Here is an 18,737-nt window from a genome sequence, read left to right as displayed (position 1 = left end):
CCCATCTGTGTGGCTAAGTGAAAGTCACAAGCTAGTGACACAAGCAGTTTTCCTACCTTCTTTCTTTCTTAGATTGATTGTCATTCACTTTTCCACTGAAGTGGAATGACTTATTAAAAGCTTTCAGCCTTCTTCAACACGCTGGTAACCAAACTTCTGAATACTCCAAACAGGTGTTGCAAAGGAGGTTTAAGCAAACGTATGTTCAAGATATAGTGTGATATACAACCTCAAATGCTACAAGCAAATGGTGCATATCTGTTACCATTCTGGAAGGCAAAAGGTTGGAGAACATTCAAGTTGCTCCAGAAGGAAGTGAAAGATGTTTGAGTTTCTTCTCACAAGAAAAGTGACAAACTCCATGATAAATCGGGTAAGCCACTTAATGTTTTATCGGCAACATGGAATATTTTGGCAACCAAGATATATTAGAGGAATCTGAATAGTGACCTGCAGTGCACGTGCTTTTTAGAAAACTCAAGTTTTGTTTTGGATAAGCATCAGAAACCTAAACAGCACAAGGCTTTACACACTGAAGCAACTGTACTGACGACATCCATCTTAGATGCACTTACAGGTCTTTCTTGTCTTCTGCTTCATTTAAACTGTCCTGAAAAGAGACAGATTAAAAGGATTTTAATCTTCTGATCCTAGTGCAGCAACAGCCATGCAGCCACCCCTTGCTCCCCTGCTCACAATACAGCTGAACTGTGCAGGAAACCCAGCAGAAAGCGTGTTCTATCAATGGATTCATCCTTAGCAGCTGCCTCTACCCTGTGCTCAGTACCTTCTGTTCTTTCCATTTAGAGGTAAACACAGAAAACTGTAAGGATGTGTGTTCTAGACCACAAGACTCTTAGAAATGCAGCAGGACTACTATGGCTCATTACACAGGGAAGCACAACAAAGACAGGACATGCATGGTGGTCTTAATTTGAACACAGAGATCAGCTGAGACATCTCTGTAAAGGGTGAGGTTGGGAATCAGTAAATGGTTATAATCTTCTTCCTGTACTCCATGAAGCCAACTCAAATTTGCCTTTTAAAATTTTATTTTATTAATACAGGACCCACAAACAGCTCTTATTGAAAAGCAAGTCACTGTAATTTTAACACTGATAATTTATTTCCTCCTGCAACCATTCCTTTTAAACAGGCAAACTTTCATTTTTATTGAATTTTGGTTGAATTCTGAGACAGAAATTAGGGTGGAACATAGAAACACGTCAGACAACTTAGAACAGGCGGGGGTCACAGTTTTACCATAAAAAAAATACTGTATGGATTATTGGTAGAAAACCGTGTGAACTTGCAAACCCAATCAAACTGCTAATCCAGCTTTTGCTTGCTAAGTTTGGGTTTTTTAAATTAATTTTTTTATTTGGTACTTCAGTTTGAACTTTTATAGTGGCCTGTTTTTAGCCTAGGCTGTTTGTTGGATAGGTTTTCTTTGTTTTGTTTTTATTCTTGCGTATCAACAGTATTGCAACATTTATAATCCAGTACTGCAAAAACATGTTTAAAGAGCAAACAAAATAAAATTACTCTTCTAAATTATGTACATACCACACACATGCTACTCCTATCATTTTGTCACAAGATTTCACTTTGATCATCACATGCAAAACTATCTGAATCTTATTTCCCAAGTGACAGCAAAATCAAGTCTAGTGATGACCTGCACTTTGTCACCTGAAGTAAAAAAAAAAAAACAAAACAAAACAAAACAAAAAAAAAAACCCTAATCCAAACTAAACAGCTTTGCCACTCAGCCTTTGGAAAACAAAATTCTACTATTTTGATATAGTTTAAGGAGTACTGCCCATGGTAACTTTATGCCATAGTGAAGAATTTGGTGGATTCTCTTGCATAATAAATAAAGAACAAAAAGGATTTTGTGGTGCAATTTCAGAACATTGTGCTCATATAATGATCCAGAATCACCTACCTGAAGCTGTTCATATTCTTTCATCAGATGATCATATTCTCTTTTAAGGCCTTCAGACTGTTTTTTAACTGTAGTTACTTCATTATTTGCCTTGTGGAGAGCTGCAAAATATCAGAATTAATGATTTAATTATTACTAGAATTCCTGCAGTTCCCCAGAGCCCTAGTTATATATTAAGGCTCCAGTGCACTAGACAGTCCTTCCTCTAAAAAACCCTTAAATTTAAAATACAGCATTGCAGATGGACACAGGAAGAGATGAGCAGGACAGGAAGGGGAAAAAGAGTGACTTGTGTTGAGTAAGAACAGTGAAGGGAATAGGAAGGGGCAAGACCAATAAACCGCTGATGGAGGTGACAAGACAGTGATGACTACAGTGTTCTGTCACACTGTAGAAGATGATTCTAGAAAAACAAAACCCTACACCTTCAAAAGTCAAACTGTCAGCTCTCTTAAAGAGGGAACTCAAACACTGGGCAAGATTTTAGCAAAGCAACTGAGGTAATCTATAAAATGTGGGGGAAAAAGAGCTATAATACGTTATTATAGGAGTATAGACCTTTTCACCCTAGTATATATTTTACCATGCATGAGTTAATTCACTAGACACATCACTATGGATGAGAAGGTAGAAATGGTGGAGGCAGAACAGACACCTGTGAACAGTTTTTTAACATGAAAAAAAGTAATTATTACTATACACATAGTCAACATCATAAACTGAGAGTGTGTTTATGCTGCAGTACAAAACAGCCCAGGACTCCAGAGGGGTTAATTCACAATGCAGGGTAAATCAGCATAAAGTTTCATAAAGCCATTACTTCTAAGCTGTTATGTAAGCATTCAAGTAAGGTCATTTAGACATTTTTATATTCCTCTGCTTTAAGTATCTCAGGTATCTTGGTATTTCTCTGCAGCACAGGCCTACCCTCAAACTTGACTTCTTCATGCTAAAACAAAGAAACGTTGTTAAGGACCTATAATGCTGCCTCACACAGCTGTATCTAAAAAGCAAATCTTGATGGTACAAATAAAAAAAAAAAACAAATACTTGCAATTCTTTGTTCCAAAAATGTGGATCTAGCCTTGACTGTGAGGTCCCTAACTGTTCTTTCCCAGAGACCTGCAAGACACTCAAGAATTGCAACACTTCTGTAAGAGCCTGTTCTCAAAAGATGAGGTGCTAGATGGGCTTTTTTTTTAAGAACCTAGCTACAAGCACTCTGGTCTGAACCACGTTTCTCTTTGGGCACGAGTTCCTGAAACATCAGGACATGAGATCTGACCATTTTCCTACATGCAAAAAGGAAGACTCCCTCACCCAGCATGCCTGCCACTTTAATTCATTTGAATGTATAAATTCAAAGTAATTCTCATTTTACAGGTCTGCGAGTTGTTTTCCAGTAATAGGACCTTTACCTGGCTTGAAATTCTGGTTTACTGAAGTTAATTACACTTATGTATATCGACTCCAACATGGTAAAAAAATTCATCCCGTCTCTTGCCATTCTTTCATTGCCATACTCTTATGGAGAGATCCTTCATCCTTTAATGCATTCTTCACAGCATCAATAAAAAAAAAAAGTTTTTCTAAAGGTAGTGGTATTTGGAATAGATATGATTTCCACTTATCTGATGAGTCAAGACCAATTACATTTACTCTTTCTCTGATCTTGCTACTGTTTAAAATATTCAACAGTAAAATTTGGAAATCATTCTAAAATAAACATGACCATTTGATAAACTTCTGAATTTTAAGCTGTAAAGAAAAAACATGCACAAATGCCATTTTGCATCTTCAAGAATCTGGTAGTTACAAAGCTACATTTTGCCTTGGTTTAAACTTTCTTGTACATAGTTACAGAAACAAAGACATTAATTTTTACTGAAGATGTAACTCAATGTTATTGGTCTAATACTATTTAGCTATTTACAAGCAGCACCACAGTACTTTAGTTGCAACTAAAAACTACTGTATTTTTAGAACATGAAAAAAATATCTAGGAGTATCTGCAAAGCAAGAAAGCAAACAAGCCACTTCATTGTTTCAGTGTTTTGACCAAAACAGATGCATGACAGCAACACTTCGCCTAACCCTAGAAGAAGAAAAAGCCAAGAACAGATTGTCCTTTCCACCTGTGTTGGCTACGGACAATAACCAAGAAACAAACCCACACTCATCCCTGTTGGGGCTACACAATAAAAAGGAGCAGTACATCTCTGATCACGTGAATTCCACAGTGCACCAGCTTCTCTGGATGTCTACTCGTCAGGCAACAGGGACCATCCACACATCACTGCTCAACTATTTCACATCACCACCCAACTGTTTCGCCAGTGCATGAACATTGCAGTGCAGTCAAGTCGATTGTACGGGTATACTGGTTTGGCATATGGACTGTATCGTCTGAACACTCATCCAGCAGGAAACAGATGTGTGCACAGTACAGTCAGTTATTATTTCTGGCTTCCATCTGGCTTGTTACTTTGCCTCACAGGAGACAGAACAGCTGGACTGGCAGCAAGTAAAACCCAGCAGTTGATGGTTGCTACCAAGTAAATGAGTGAGCAGGTGGCAATGCTGCTTCTCCTTTAATGCAACTAATGAGAGGAGCAGGCAGCAGGTGCCAAAACTGGCACTGAGCCTAAGTACTGTGAGATGTGGACTACCCTTGTTCATTTTTTCCTCTTCCCTTCAAAGAATAGACAGCAAAATATTCTTAATGCAGTATATCAATGGAAGACATTTCTGGAAAACTTTATCCCTTTACACTTGATGTGTGAATGGAGGTCCATAAACTAATGCAACACGTACAGCTTGGGAAAAGTAGAGAACTCATCCTTCCCTTCCCACGTTATCTCTATCCTGTTCCAGGACAGATAGCTTACTTCAGATTCCTCTAAATTTGAAGCAAGATGAGGAATAAAACTGCCCTGAAGAGTTACAACAGTCCAGCACCTGTAGCATTTCTATTATCTTCTTGCTTCAGCAAGGAGAACCAAACAGTAAAACAAAGGCAAACAGCAACAAAAGCAACAACTGGACATTTCTCTGCACAACTGCTAGTCCTGGTCTGACTAAATCTCTTGACTTACAGGGGTTGCTACTAAGGAAATGATCTGGAACTTGAATTAGCATTGTTAACAATACAAGTCTAAAACCCAAATGATCTGGACTAGTTTAAGACTAAGAAAGATCCCTCTCTTAAAAGAGTCTTCAAGCTGAGAAAGAGCTATTCAAATTTAAGAATTTAGGCACTGACAGGAGAAGAGATTTGCCAGCAAACACACTGTAAAGCTGGGAACACAACTCCAGTCAAGTAATTGCATTCTAATTCTGAATTCTCTTCTTAAGATGTGATAGTCAGATAAAGCTTAAAAAGGCAGAGGGGAAAAAAATGACACACAAATTTGCTCCAAGTACTTTTCACAACCTGATATTAAGTTTTGTTACAAAAGGGATGTTACAGCATCCTCAGATGGTTTAAACAGCCTTGCACAACAAACCCATGCTTACTGCATGCAATGCCATCCCTCCCAATCAACGAGAATGTCAACTTTTGTTGCACATGACATCGTGCAATGGCTCCCATCAAAGTTATAAGCTCACAGTTAAAAAGTAAGGTTAAGTACAATGGACTTTGTTCCTAAACCTGCCCCTGCCGCTGGCTAAACGGCATGAGACCGCAGTCAATTCTAACTTTTATCTCCTATTCCAAACTTATAAAAGAAAGCTGAGTTTGGGGTTTTGATTTCTTTTTGTTGTTGTTTTGCTTGTTTTTAAAAACTGGAGTGCTTCAGTGGAGCTCTAAATAAATATAATTTTCATGCATGGCACCAGCCTGCATGGCAACACAAAGGCAAAGATGAACTCTCCCTGGCAGCAGATGTTCTATGAAATATATTCCCAATATTTGTATGGTTTATTACTTTCTGACTTGATAACCTTAGCATTTAAGTGAGAGTTGTACACGTGTACATGCATACTTTCTAAAACAGTCAGCAACTAAAAGCCATTTGAAAACCAACCTTCATGGGGAGGAAGGATGCAACATTAATTGTTACTCTTGCTGTCTCCTACACCACTATGCAACCATGAACCTCAAAGCACTCATGACACATTCTGTACACAAAACAAACCTCATTAAAGGTAGCACAGAAGTTTCATCAGTTTCCTCCTGTCCCACCATATGCCTATGACAACAATATATAAATAGAAAGTATTTTCAGAAAGAGTTGAACTCAAGTCTATATAAATTCCTGTTGTGTAAATGAAGCTGGAGCCTTTACCATACACTAGGGACAGTGTCACAAGAGGAAAAAAAAAAAAGTTAATGCACTAAAAGTACCATTCCTGTCCCAAACTCAAGGACTGCTGTAAAGACAGCTGCTTTGTGAAACTTCTTGCAGACTCTGACCTTATATCCAGTTGCAGATAATTTGTTTTGTTGTAGCTTTTTGGATAATTTTGAAAACTATCAAAATGAAGCAGTATCACAGCATGTCTTCTATCCCCAGAAAATTCCTATAGTCTGAGACCTGCAGCCATACTGAGAGCCTTTAATCTGAATCAACAGTTTGTTAGAAATTATTTCTCCTGCTACACATTAGACATTTCTCACATCAGCACTGGGTGCTCCTAGTAGTACATACATTTATTTCTTGGTATCGGTGAGACAATTTTTGTAATATACAAGTGTATCAATAAAATACCATCTCAGGAGGTTTCTAAATAGTCATGTTATTACACGTCCAGGTATGCTAAACATGGATTTAGGCTCTGAAAGTGCTAGTCCCACTGCTGGGTGCCTATAAAATCCCCAGTATGTGGGTCTGCAATAAAGTAGTGAAGAACTAGCCCCCTTTTCTTCATGTCTGTGATAAAGCAAATAAAGGCATCAAGGGGGATAAAGCCAAGTCTGAAAAGAAAAGAAATTTGGCTGCTATCTTTGTCACTTTATTTCCAATCTTTTCTCAGAATTTAGTAATTCCCCTGAAGTCATAGCATTAATCTGATACTAAACTACATTACTTAAACATGAAGCAGACTTACACTTATGAAACACTTATATTTAGAATTCCTCCTGGGTGCCACTATATTGAGATAGCCCAGCTTTCAACATGTGGACTACTATAAAGTTATATATGACCCTATCACCATGTGTAAGTAGCTTAATATATGTGTCAGACCAGAGAAATGGATATTTGAAACTGCTCTGTGAAAAAGTTCGTACTTGTTTTTTCATTCAACCAGCAAAAAAGCCCCAAACCAAATCAGGAACAAAATCCAAATTTATTACTTTTACTGATAGCATAGCTGAAAAACAAATAGAAAGAGCCCACCCCTCAAAAAAAAAAAAAACAAACCAGTTTTCCTTTTTATATTAGTTTTGCCTTCTTTCATTACTAGGTGACACCCCATACATTCTTCAGTCCCTCCCCTTCCCCAAAAAATATTGCCAAAATTTCACTGATTAGACTCTGTGGACACAAAGGAAAGGTTCCTTTAGCCATGTGACCTCAGTGGCATGAAACTGTTAAAAAGAAGTAAAACAAGCTTTTCAATCTCAGCTTAGATTTTGTGTACTGCATTCCTCACACCTGGCAAGCATGAAACTCAACATGCACCTACTCAGCTGCAGAAATTTCAAAAGAAAACAGTAAATTCAATTCACATTAAATCTCTAACACTCTACAGAAAGCTGTGTCTACTGATGTGTTTATTATCACATACTTTAAGCTTTCTGGCTATCAGTTGGCTCAAAATAAGGTATGAGAAAACTTACAGAAAACACGATGGACATACCTTAACAACATCTAGCTGATGATGCTAATTAATGTAACCATGGGCTTTTCTGTTTTGGCAATGAGGGGGATGGCATCAGGGGAAAGGTTGTAACTATTTTCCTATCCATTCCTCAAAAAGACCCTCTCCCTCACTTTCCCCCTAACAAAAGACCCACTCATGCCTTAATTTACACATCTTTTGGACGGGCAACAGCCCACAGGGAGACTGCAGCTGAAGCAGCATGCGGTAAATCTATTTATTCCTTAGCTTTCTCTAGCATTCCTGACTGAAAAGCTTACATTATATTAGTGTTACATACCACCAAAACATATGCATTTAAATTCTTCATTGATCCTGTCACTTCAAAGGCAGTTTTACCCCCTTTCTGTAAGAAAACAGCAGGAGAGGGAAAACCCGCAATCAAACCTGCCTGAGAACCTGAAGTAATGAGACTGTTCACAGATTCACAGAATGTTAGGGGTTGGAAGGGACCTCAAAAGATCATCTAGTCCAACCCCCCTGCCAGAGCAGGATCACCTAGAGTACATCACACAGGAACACGTCCACACGGGCCTTGAAAGTCTCCAGAGATGGTGACTCCACTACCCCCCTTGGGCAGCCCATTCCCAGGCTCTGTTACTCTCATGGTAAAGAAGTTCTTCTTTATCTTCAGGCTAAACCTCTTGTTCACCAGCTTGTGGCCATTGTCCCTAGTTCTGTCACCAGACACCACTGGGAAGAGCCTAACCCCATCTTCCTGACACCCACCCTTTAGATATTTACAAGCATTAATAAGCTCCCCCCTCAGCCTCCTCTTCTGCAAGCTGAACATCCCCAGCTCCCTGAGCTTTTCCTTGTGTGACAGGTGTTCCAGGCCCTTGATCATCTTAGCAGCCCTGTGCTGGACCCTCTGCTTGAGCTGAGTAGCCCAGAACGGCACACAGTGTTCCAGGTGGGGCCTCACCACAGCAGAGTAGAGGGGGAGGATGACTTCCCCCGACCTGTTGGCCATGTACCTCTTAACGCACCCCAGGATGCCATTGGCCTTCTTGGCTGCAAGAGCACACTGCTGGCTCATGGTCATCCTGCTATCAACTAGGACTCCTAGGTCCTTTTCCCCAGAACTCTTCTCCAACAGATCAGCCCCTAGCCTGTACTGATGCATGGGGTTGTACCTCCCCAAATGCAGGACTTTACACTTGCCTTTATTGAATTTAATGAAATTCTCCCTGCCCAGCTCTCCAGGTCCCTCTAGATAGCTGCATAGCCTTCTGGTGTGTCAGCCACTCCTCCCAGTTTGGTATCATCAGCAGACTTGCTGCAGGTACACTCCAGCCCTTCGTCCAGGCCATTGATGAATATATTGAATAGTGCTGGGCCCAGCACTGACCCCTGAGGGACAGCACTAGCCACAAGCCTCCAACTAGACTACCCCATCGATCATGATCCTCTGAGCTCTGTTGTTTAACCAGTTCTCAATCCATCTCATGGTCAGCTCATCCAATCCATACTCCCTGAGCTTCACAATTAGGATATTGTGGGAGACTTTGTCAAAAGCTTTGCTGAAGTCAAGGTAAACCACATCCACTGCTCTCTCTCCATCTATCCAACTAGTCATGCTATCACAGAAGTCTATCAGATTAGTCAAACATGATTTTCCCTTTGTGAATCCATGCTGATTACTTCTGATAACTTTCTTTTTCTCCATATGCCTAGATCTGGCTTCCATCAGGAGTTGTTCCATCACCTCTCCAGGTATGGAGGTTAGGCTGACCAGTCTGTGATTTCCCAGGTCTTCTCTCTTGCCCTTTTTGAAGACTAGTGTGCCACTGGCTTTTCTCCACTCCTCAGGCACTTCCCCTGTTCTCCATGATTTTTCAAAAATGGTGGAGAGTGGCACAGCAATATCAGCCAGCTCCCACAGCACCCCTGGATGCATCGCATCGGGACCCATGGATTTGTGGGTGTTTAATGTGCCCAGATGTTCTCTGACCCAAGCTCTATCCACCAGTGTACAGTCTACCTTCCTCCAGGCTTTTCCACTCATCTCCAGGGACTGGTATTCCTGAGAGGTAGGCAGTCTTAGCAGGAAAGACTGAAGCAAAGAAGGCATTCAGTAACTCCACCTTCTCAGCATCATCTGTCACCAGGGCTCCCATTTCATTTAGCAGAAGTCCCACATTTTCCTTGATCTTCCTTTTCCCATTGATATAACTGAAGAAGCCTTTCTTGCCCTCTTTAACCTCCTTTGCCAGATTTAGCTCAGAGAGCCTTGGTCTTCCTTGTTGCATCCCTACATGCCCTGACAACATTCCTATAATCCTCCCATGTGACCAAACTTTTTCCCCATACTGTAACTTTCTTTCTTCCATGCAAGTTTTCCAGTCTTTTTTTTTTTTTTAAATATTCTTGTTGCTTCGAGCCCAGCTGAAAACAGCTGTTCTACACTTGTTCTTTGTCTTCCTAATGGACAATGAAAAATGATTTATGAAGTATTTGTTGTTATTCTCACAGCTTTGTAGCAGAGCCGTGCAATATGAAAACAGGGCCATGTTTTGATGACAACATGCTATCTGCTACCATGAAAATCCGTATTTTGTTACAGTCTGAACATCTGATTAATTCTCAGAAGGTCACAGGCTTATCTTAAAAACACCGATTTCAGATGACCAGGTGTTCATAAGCATCACATACCTTGACAGATCCTAGTAAGACAGAACCAAACAGGTAAAATCTGCTTCTATCTCAATTTGGGTTGCCAGGAAAGCAGTTTTGACAACTTAAACCCTGATCGCAGAAGCAGCTAAAGAAAGTATTACATTACAAATTGCAAGGCATGTTTCCTTGTAGACAAAAAATAAATCTGAAAGTTCTGCTACAGGAGGTATATAAATTCGGAATATTAGCCAAGGACTCTTCTGCTACCAGACCAAACCCCTATTTTTTTTAGAAAAAAACCTCAACCCCATACTTCCCCATTTTATACACAGAGAGTGGCTGACATCTGCAACATGAAAGATCCATACCCTGGTCATGTCATCCATGAAGATAAGTCAACACTACTAAAAATACAGCAGTTCAATTTGTTACTAATTACAATTTAACTAAGATGTTCAAGTTACACTATACACATTCTCATAATGAAAACATTTATTAAATACAGGGATGGCAATGGCATACTTTTAAAGTTCCTAGTCAAATATGAAGAAACTCCAAGCCAAGTGTTCTGTAAATTGATAATTAATGCTACACCTGGAATAAATTTTTGACATCCAGTGTTAAAATCATATTTTCCTTAATTGCAAAGAAGTCCTAGCCAATACTGACCATTTGATGTCTTCTGTAGCTCTGCTTTCAAACGTTCAATTTCCTTCTTCAACTTTTCATCAGTTGCTTCTGCTGACTCCTTCTTCTTACCACTTTCTTTTTCACTCAAGGCCTATTAAAACCCACAGTTGCTACAATTAATATTGCTTTCATTAGTCTGACACTAATGCCAAACAATCAGAGAATGTCAGCTGTGATCTTGCAGAGTCATAGGTTTTATCAAGTGCCAACATGGCAACATGACAGGTTTAGTCAGTTGTAGGAACAAACCCCAAAATTAAAAAAAAAAAATAAAAAAAAAAAGTGCTCAATCTTTTAAGTTGATTATCTTTTAGTAATGGCATCCTTATAATAGTATGGCATTATCTCCTGTGTAAGAGTACATTGTATCTCTGCATCGAGCCCACTTCTGTTTAGGTTATAAATGGCTTTTCCAGAAGATACACACTGGGTCTGCAGGTGACAAAGCGCTGCCATGCTTACGTGCAACACGTGAGGATTTATTCTGACTTAAATCACACGATACATCACAAATCTCTCCTTGTAGATTTGCAGCTACTTTTTCAATCTTCAGAATACCTCGATATCAGGATTAGATTTCCACTGAAATTCAAGAAAAAAAAACTAGGAAAGGATTCAGGAAGAGCCCTGTAAGAGCAGTTTACTCCCTGTACTCCCAAAGTCTTGGCACTACTATACTTAAGCAACTATGCTAATGATAACAGCATGCAATTGATGACTTATGTATCATACATGAGGGATTAGATGCCATAATTAGACTCTTTGGTCACATAGCCTCTATTATTCAGCTAAACATCATCTCTAATATGGAAATAGGAAGTGCTAAATGCTTAATGGGAAAAAGAAAACCAGAAGAACTGAGATGAACTGGTGATACCAGAGCTTACTGGGCACAGGCAGGAGCAGAGTGGAAGGAATACTTTAGGAAGAAGGAAAATAACTGCTTATGAAGACTGGTAAAGAATCCAAAGGAAAGAGCTGAACAAAATTTTCCAGACACTATTTAACCAAGGAGCAAAGATTGCATTTGACTGCTGATAACAAAACCATACCAAATTTGTCATGAACTTGGCCACAGATTGCCTCCTTTACTTTGTGCTCACCTCTTTCTATTAATACAGAAAAAGTTATTTCTGTAAACTTTTACCTTAAGTCTTGTGCTCCACAAAATCTCTGAAAAGGAGACAGTGCAGACCTAGCACACCAGAGTAAACTTAAAAAGTATTTTTACTTACAGCCAGTGCCCTACATGCAAGTGCTCTTGCCTCTCTCTCACGATGGAATGAAGCACCCTTGTAAACATAACACAAATGCATAGGCCAAGCCACAGAGCAACCTAAGTCATAGTATCTCTATGTTAAATAAGTTAAAATAAACCAATTCTGAACACTTTGCATCTCCAGCACAGCAGAGATCCAGCGACAGCATGAGGGCTGTACCTGTGACTACCACTGGTTCTGCAAACCATGCAGTCAAGCAACAGAAAGAGGAACAGGAACACAGTCTGCAGTTCCTGGCTATCACTTACAAGCAGCTAAGAGAATGTGTTGCTAAGAGAATGTGAAAAGAGAATGTGAAAAAGAGAACAAAAAGAGGACTTTTGGCCAAATCCCAACAGGACAGAGAGGACAAAAAAAAACAACCCACAACACCAAACCCAAAGAAACAACAGATCCAGTGTGCAGTAAATTCCATGGCTGAGGGAAGGAGTTTGGGCCATTTTGATAAAACACCAAATCCCAGAATTTTGGAATTATTTCATACTTGGAAAATACCTAACACACACGCGAGTGATCCTTGTTTTAATACACCTCTCAAACAACTGAATTTTTTTGCATCCCTTCTAGTCAAGCCCTTTGCATCTCTTTTTGTCCAGAGTCTGTTCTCTTCAGCTGACGACTTAGTGAAAAAAAAAAAAATTACAGTGCTGGTAACCATAGACACTGCTCCAGATAAACTGGAAGAAAACCTGTATGCACCTGCTGTGAATTTTGTTTTGACAAGATGCCAGACTGAAGAATCCTGTAAAACACTTCATGCCCCGGATATCAGCATTCTAGCTTATGGTTCAGCCTCTTCCAACAGAAGTCAAACTAACCAATTACGAGAAGAGATTTCATACATTTATTATCTATGCTGACTTCACTTCCTGCATACAACTGTATATTAAACCACAGCAGACAAATGATATACTAATTTTCTCCATTATTCTCATAAAAAGAACATATTTTGGTCAATTGGTGGTTCTTTTAAATAAGAAATTTTTGATGATATCCTCGTTAATATTACAGCAGTGCCTTATTGAGAAAGGAAGATATTACGAAATTGGCATAGCCACTATAAATATAGATGCAAGAATAGAAAATACAAGAAATACAAAAGACCAATTTTACAAGTTAAAGAATACATTTCAAGACTGGAGCAAATCCTGTTTGGAAGAAAGAGTCAGCACAACAACAGCTACACTGTAGGCTTTTCCATGCTGGATTGCTATAGCACTGACCTAAACAGATCACTGTTCAGGATAAAAAGAAAAACGTTAGTGTCTCTCTCTACCTTGCTATGATTAAATTCAGAGACCGCTTTTAAGAATATACTACTGCTTTGGTTAAATATATACTGGAAAGAGTAAGTTTCATTTATTTGGATTACTTTAGTTTCCTCTGTTAATAAAATGCTACTGAAATTCATATTTAGTACTCTGACCTACAGATTGAAAGAACATTGTTCTTCCTCCTTCCACCAGAAGAAAAAAGATGAACTAACATTACTCAGGAGCAAACCATTGCAAGAGTATTTTGTACTAACTACTTGCTGTCTAAAAAAATAACCACAAAAGTTCAAAAGTACCTCCTGCAGCCTTTCATTCTCAGCCATGTATTTTTGGGCTGCTTCAGTAGCATCATTTACTTGTGCTTCCAGAGCTGCATGAGATGTCATCCCTTTCGCCAACTGGGTGAGAAGGGTAACCGTACGTCTCAATACACTGGTGAAGAAACACAGTGAACAGCACAGTAATTCACAGCACAAATTAAAAAAAAAAAAAACAAAAAAAACAACAAAACACCAGAAAAAACAAACAACCAACCCCTTTTCTTTCTTTCTGTATTAGATGTGACAACAAAACCATGAGAGGGCTGTTTAAGCACCTGAAGGGAAGCATCCAGACTCATCAATGACAAATAAGAGCAAAATAAGAGACTGAAAAGATTTTCATCCACTAGGGGGGAAAAAAAAAGTAATTTTTTTACCTGATGCAGAACCTCCCTGTTCCCAAAACCCCACAGCCATTAAGGGGCCAGAGACATTCTTCCTTAAAGACCAAAATACTCTTACATGACCTAGTGGCTTACACAGGATGGATCTCTGATTACAAGACCCAAGCAACACGTTATGGTAATGAGTATAACACAAAAAAACACCCACCCCACAAAAAGGGCTTAGAAGAATAAAACAAGCAGCATGAGCACATTCATCTCCAAAGTATTCCATTAATACTGTATGAATCTGAACATGAATGGATGTCAGCACTCATATGGCAACCTTAAATTTAAGTCTTGCAAATACCTCCCTTGATTTGATCTAGTGATTGCCTCTTTGTATCACGACTTTCACTATTCATCTTGGAGCCTTTCAAAGCAGTATGTTGCTGAATGAAGGAAAGGTCAAAGCAACACTCAAATTAACTCCTGTAATATAACTATGCACCTGCTCTTCAAAAGAAGTTTGAAAATCCAAGTAATTGGCTTTTTCATAACTGAAAGCGTATTAATGGACATTTTGGCTTTCAAGGTAAAGCCTCCTCCCTGCTTTTTCACTGAAAGCTCATTTTCTTTTTTTTTTTTTTTTTTTTTGTTTTAATAGAACAGCTGATGTCCCCATGTCACTGCTTGTCCAAGGGTTAGTATGTTTTACTATTGTTCGTTAACATACAGAATAAGCCATTAGGAGTCAGTAGAACATCACTACTAAAAACAAATCACAGAATCATGCACGTTGAAAGGGGCTTCCACAGGTCATCTCATCCAGGCTCCAGGCCAAAGCAGGGACAGGTCGAGCAGACCACTCAGAAGCTTGTCCACTTGAGTTCCCATCATCTCCAAAGATGGAGAATCCACCATCTTTCAGGATCCTTGTTAAAGTGTTCGACCACTCTTGACAGTAAAATATTATTTTAACTTAAGTCAGAATTTCCCAGGTTCTTGGTCTGTTGCCTCTTGTCATTCCTGTGTGGATTCACGAAGAAAAGCTGGCTTCATCTTCTTTACATTCTACCACTACATAGTTGTAGGAAGCAACAGGATCTCTCCCCTTCAGTGTCGCTTTCTGGCTGAAGCCAAGCTCCCTCAACCTTCTTGGGACCCTGCTGCAGTACTCCAGTATTTTGGGGAGTTAAAACTGGACACTGTTCTGAAGCTGCAGAACCACATGTTCCAGGTAGAGGGGAATAATCACTTCTTTACCTGACTACTACACCCTTGCTATTACAGCTCAATATGTAATTAGCTGTCTATCAGGATCCCCATGTCCTTTTCTACAAAGCTGCTTTCTACTCAGGCAGCCAGTCCCCAGCCTGGATGCTGCACATGCCTGTCCTGCAGGATGTCAGACCTTGCATTTGATTTTTGTTGAACTTCTTGTGATCTCTGGCAGCACATTTCTCCAACCTGTCCAGCTCCTCTGCACTGCCCTCCAAGGTATCAACCACTCTGATCTGGTACTGTCTGCAACTTGCTGAGAGCTCATTCAATCCCACCATCCATCCTATCATGATCTAGATCCTTAATGTCCCTCCAGCCCAAACCATTCTATGATTCTGTTGAGGCAGTACTAATCCCTGAGGGGCATCAGCTGGAATTTGCATTACTATCATCCTTTGGCTCAGGAATTTATCATCCAAAAGCTCAGAGAATTTTCCACTCTTTCTCTCCACTCCTCCAGCCCACATCCCTCCCCAGTTAGGCTATGACAGTACCACAACAGACCGTCAAAGGTCTTCCTAAAAGCACACAATAGCCACTTCTCTGCCCTTTATCCACACAGGCAGCTACCTCATTGCAGGGGATAACAGGGATCATCAGCCACGATCTCCCCTCAATAAATCCACACTATCTGTTCCAAGTCATTGTATCCTCCATGTCTCTCGAAACAGCTTTGAGATTTGCTCCATACCCTCTCCAGGGAGGTGAGGCCGATCAATCTCTAGTTCCCTACATCCTGAACCTGTCTCCAAGAAGGACACAAAGCAATGTTTGCCTTTCCACAGTCACCAAGATCCTCTCCTGATCGTGATCACCTTTCAAAGATGACAGAGTACAGCCCTACAATGACACTGGCCAACTTGCTCTGCATGCAAGGATGCATCCTGTCTTAGGATGTCACAGATTTCTGTATGCCTGATCTGCTTAAGCACTCCCTAGTTGCACCTTCCAGTACCATGGGTAATGTTGTGTTACCCACTGATTCCCGTAGAAGTCTCAGAACTGGGAGGCCAAACAGCAGACCTTACCAGTAAGGAATAATGCAACGTAAGGTTCCTAATGAGACACTCAAATGTCACATTCTTTTCCATATCATTTATTATTTGGTCCCCTGCCCCACTGAGCAGTGAGTCCATGTTTTCTTTAGCTTTCCTTTTGTCTTCATCCCTTCTCATCCCTCTCTAGTTCAGCAAGGGGTAGCAGAGGGCCAGACAAGCATTGGTAGGCTCCCCACATCTCCCAAGACACCAAGTCAGATTAGCACATGGATGCCTCTGTTCGACCCAGGGGACAGCATCTGGTGAGTACGACCCTTCTCTTTTGTCTGCAGACAATTGGAGGATGAAGGCTCAGCTGGCCCAAATACCTTCACTGACAGGAGGTAATTTTCCTCACCTGTACCCAGCGTTCTGCAATTGCTGTAGTGCTCTGCAATTGCTGTAGTGTTCTGCAATTGCTGAACCACAGATGGAGAACAGTTTTAGTTGTGTCGCCCAAAGTTACAAGCTTCCTGCCTCCTCCATTTTGGGAATCTCCATCTACCACTCTTCTGGAATTCTCAAATTGACTGATGTGCTGTGCTGAACCTAAACGTACTCGAAGAATGAACCAGGGGCATCCAACTACCCCTTCACACCTACAGGTGGTTTGAACTTGGTCGTGTGATAGTAGCAGCAGTGTAGGATAAGGCAACCCAAGGAACACTTTTTCCCCCTTCTCTGACAGACATCATGCCTATTTAATGGATGAGGACAATATCTCTACTACAAAAAGTCCTTTGATCTATCCACTACTGCATTCTACATCTTGGTAAAAAGCCAGCAGCCCAAAAAAAGTCTTAAGCAAACCTCTTCAAGAGCAAATTTTCAACCACAATAAAATCTGTTAGGGCCACCTGACAAGTTTTCCTCACTGAAAGCCGAGTAGGAGCAGCATCTTGAGGGACTAAATTCCAGCTCTTGTGCAGAACACAATCCAGCTACTCCTCCCTTGGAGCAGATATCACAGTCACATTTGTGCATATTTATTTAAACTTTCTGAAGGAAGACAAAAAATGTGATGCGTTCCAGTTGTTATTGTGCAAGGGTACAGCCTCCTTGTTTTTTTCCACAGTCTTCCTGCTCAAGTTTTGTACAAATTTTCCTTGACACTTCTTTATGTACAATGCTCCTCAATGATCAACTAACATGGCTGTACATCACTCCAAGGGGAAGAAGTTTGTCAGAAATCTCTATGATTTCAGGCATTTCCTTGTTCTGTGTTCCTTTTCTGTATCTAGGCAATGTCAAACAGCTCACTGAAGGAATTCAGAACAGGGCCAGCATTCTTTGCCCAGTGTCACCATAAAAATTCACAAATAAGAACTATCTGACTGACAAGTCTGCTTCTATTAGTTCACATTATCTGTGTCAAATTAATTCACGTGCTCCTTGCTCAGCTGAGATCTGTAGGTTGTTGCCGCTACTGTGAAGACTCACAGGTAGTCTTAGCTGCTACTGCTGGGCAATACAAAACTCCTTCTGTTATGCTGTTTTATTAGCTATAATTTTAACATCTTGAAAGGGATACTGCACTTAGGATCATTATATCATAGTAAGCCAATTATCACAAAGTGCTTGATCTGAAATAATAGCCGAGACTTTTCTTGGAAGCCAGAACATTATCCTACCGTTCCTAACTTACAGCTTTAGACAAACTGGTTCAAGTCAGACTCAAGCTTTGCTTCTTGACACAGCAGGATGCAATACCGGTTTGCAACACAGTAAGATTATTTTAACAGTACTTTCATTTTTTATTTTTTTTCAGTTCCAGTTGTCCATGTTCAAAACAAAAAAAAACATGAGGCATAAATTTAAGAAAGGAAATGAGTATTCCCTGAAGAAATTTCTGCAAAATACATGTTTTCTAAAGGATTCAGAATGTTTCTTTCCATGTGCTGCTCACATATTCTTTCAATCTTCAAACATTTGTAAGATATTATTTCCTCTGATCTTACTTGCCTCGTAATCAACCTGCTCACACTTGTTTATTTAATCTCTTGAAAACAACCCCAATTACTTTCATAGTTTCATTACTTTGTGTGATAGTTCCAATAAGAAACATGCTATGAGTAAGCTACAAATATGTTATACTTACAGCCAAAGAAATAAGGAAAAACCTGAGAGGTAGAGGTT

At 39.9% G+C, this 18,737-nt stretch overlaps 1 protein-coding gene across 1 annotated transcript in view; it reads right to left on the bottom strand.

Annotated features, from left to right (window-relative positions):
• Positions 1-571: 571 nt before the first annotated feature.
• The window catches only part of LOC103778020 (B-cell receptor-associated protein 29-like), a 23,760-nt gene continuing 5,594 nt past the window's right edge, over positions 572-18,737 (bottom strand). Inside the window, 5 exon segments of the mRNA XM_008945589.1 lie at positions 572-610; positions 1,949-2,049; positions 11,063-11,174; positions 13,934-14,069; positions 18,700-18,737. The exon segment at positions 18,700-18,737 is cut by the window's right edge and continues 30 nt beyond it. Coding sequence (XP_008943837.1) covers positions 572-610; positions 1,949-2,049; positions 11,063-11,174; positions 13,934-14,069; positions 18,700-18,737 — 426 coding nt within the window.

The sequence above is a fragment of the Merops nubicus genome, unplaced genomic scaffold (genome assembly GCF_000691845.1).
Source record: "Merops nubicus isolate BGI_N331 unplaced genomic scaffold, ASM69184v1 scaffold11588, whole genome shotgun sequence".
NCBI lineage: Eukaryota > Metazoa > Chordata > Aves > Coraciiformes > Meropidae > Merops > Merops nubicus.
Note: the sequence above shows the minus strand (reverse complement) of the source record. Positions and strands in the feature narration are given on the sequence as shown.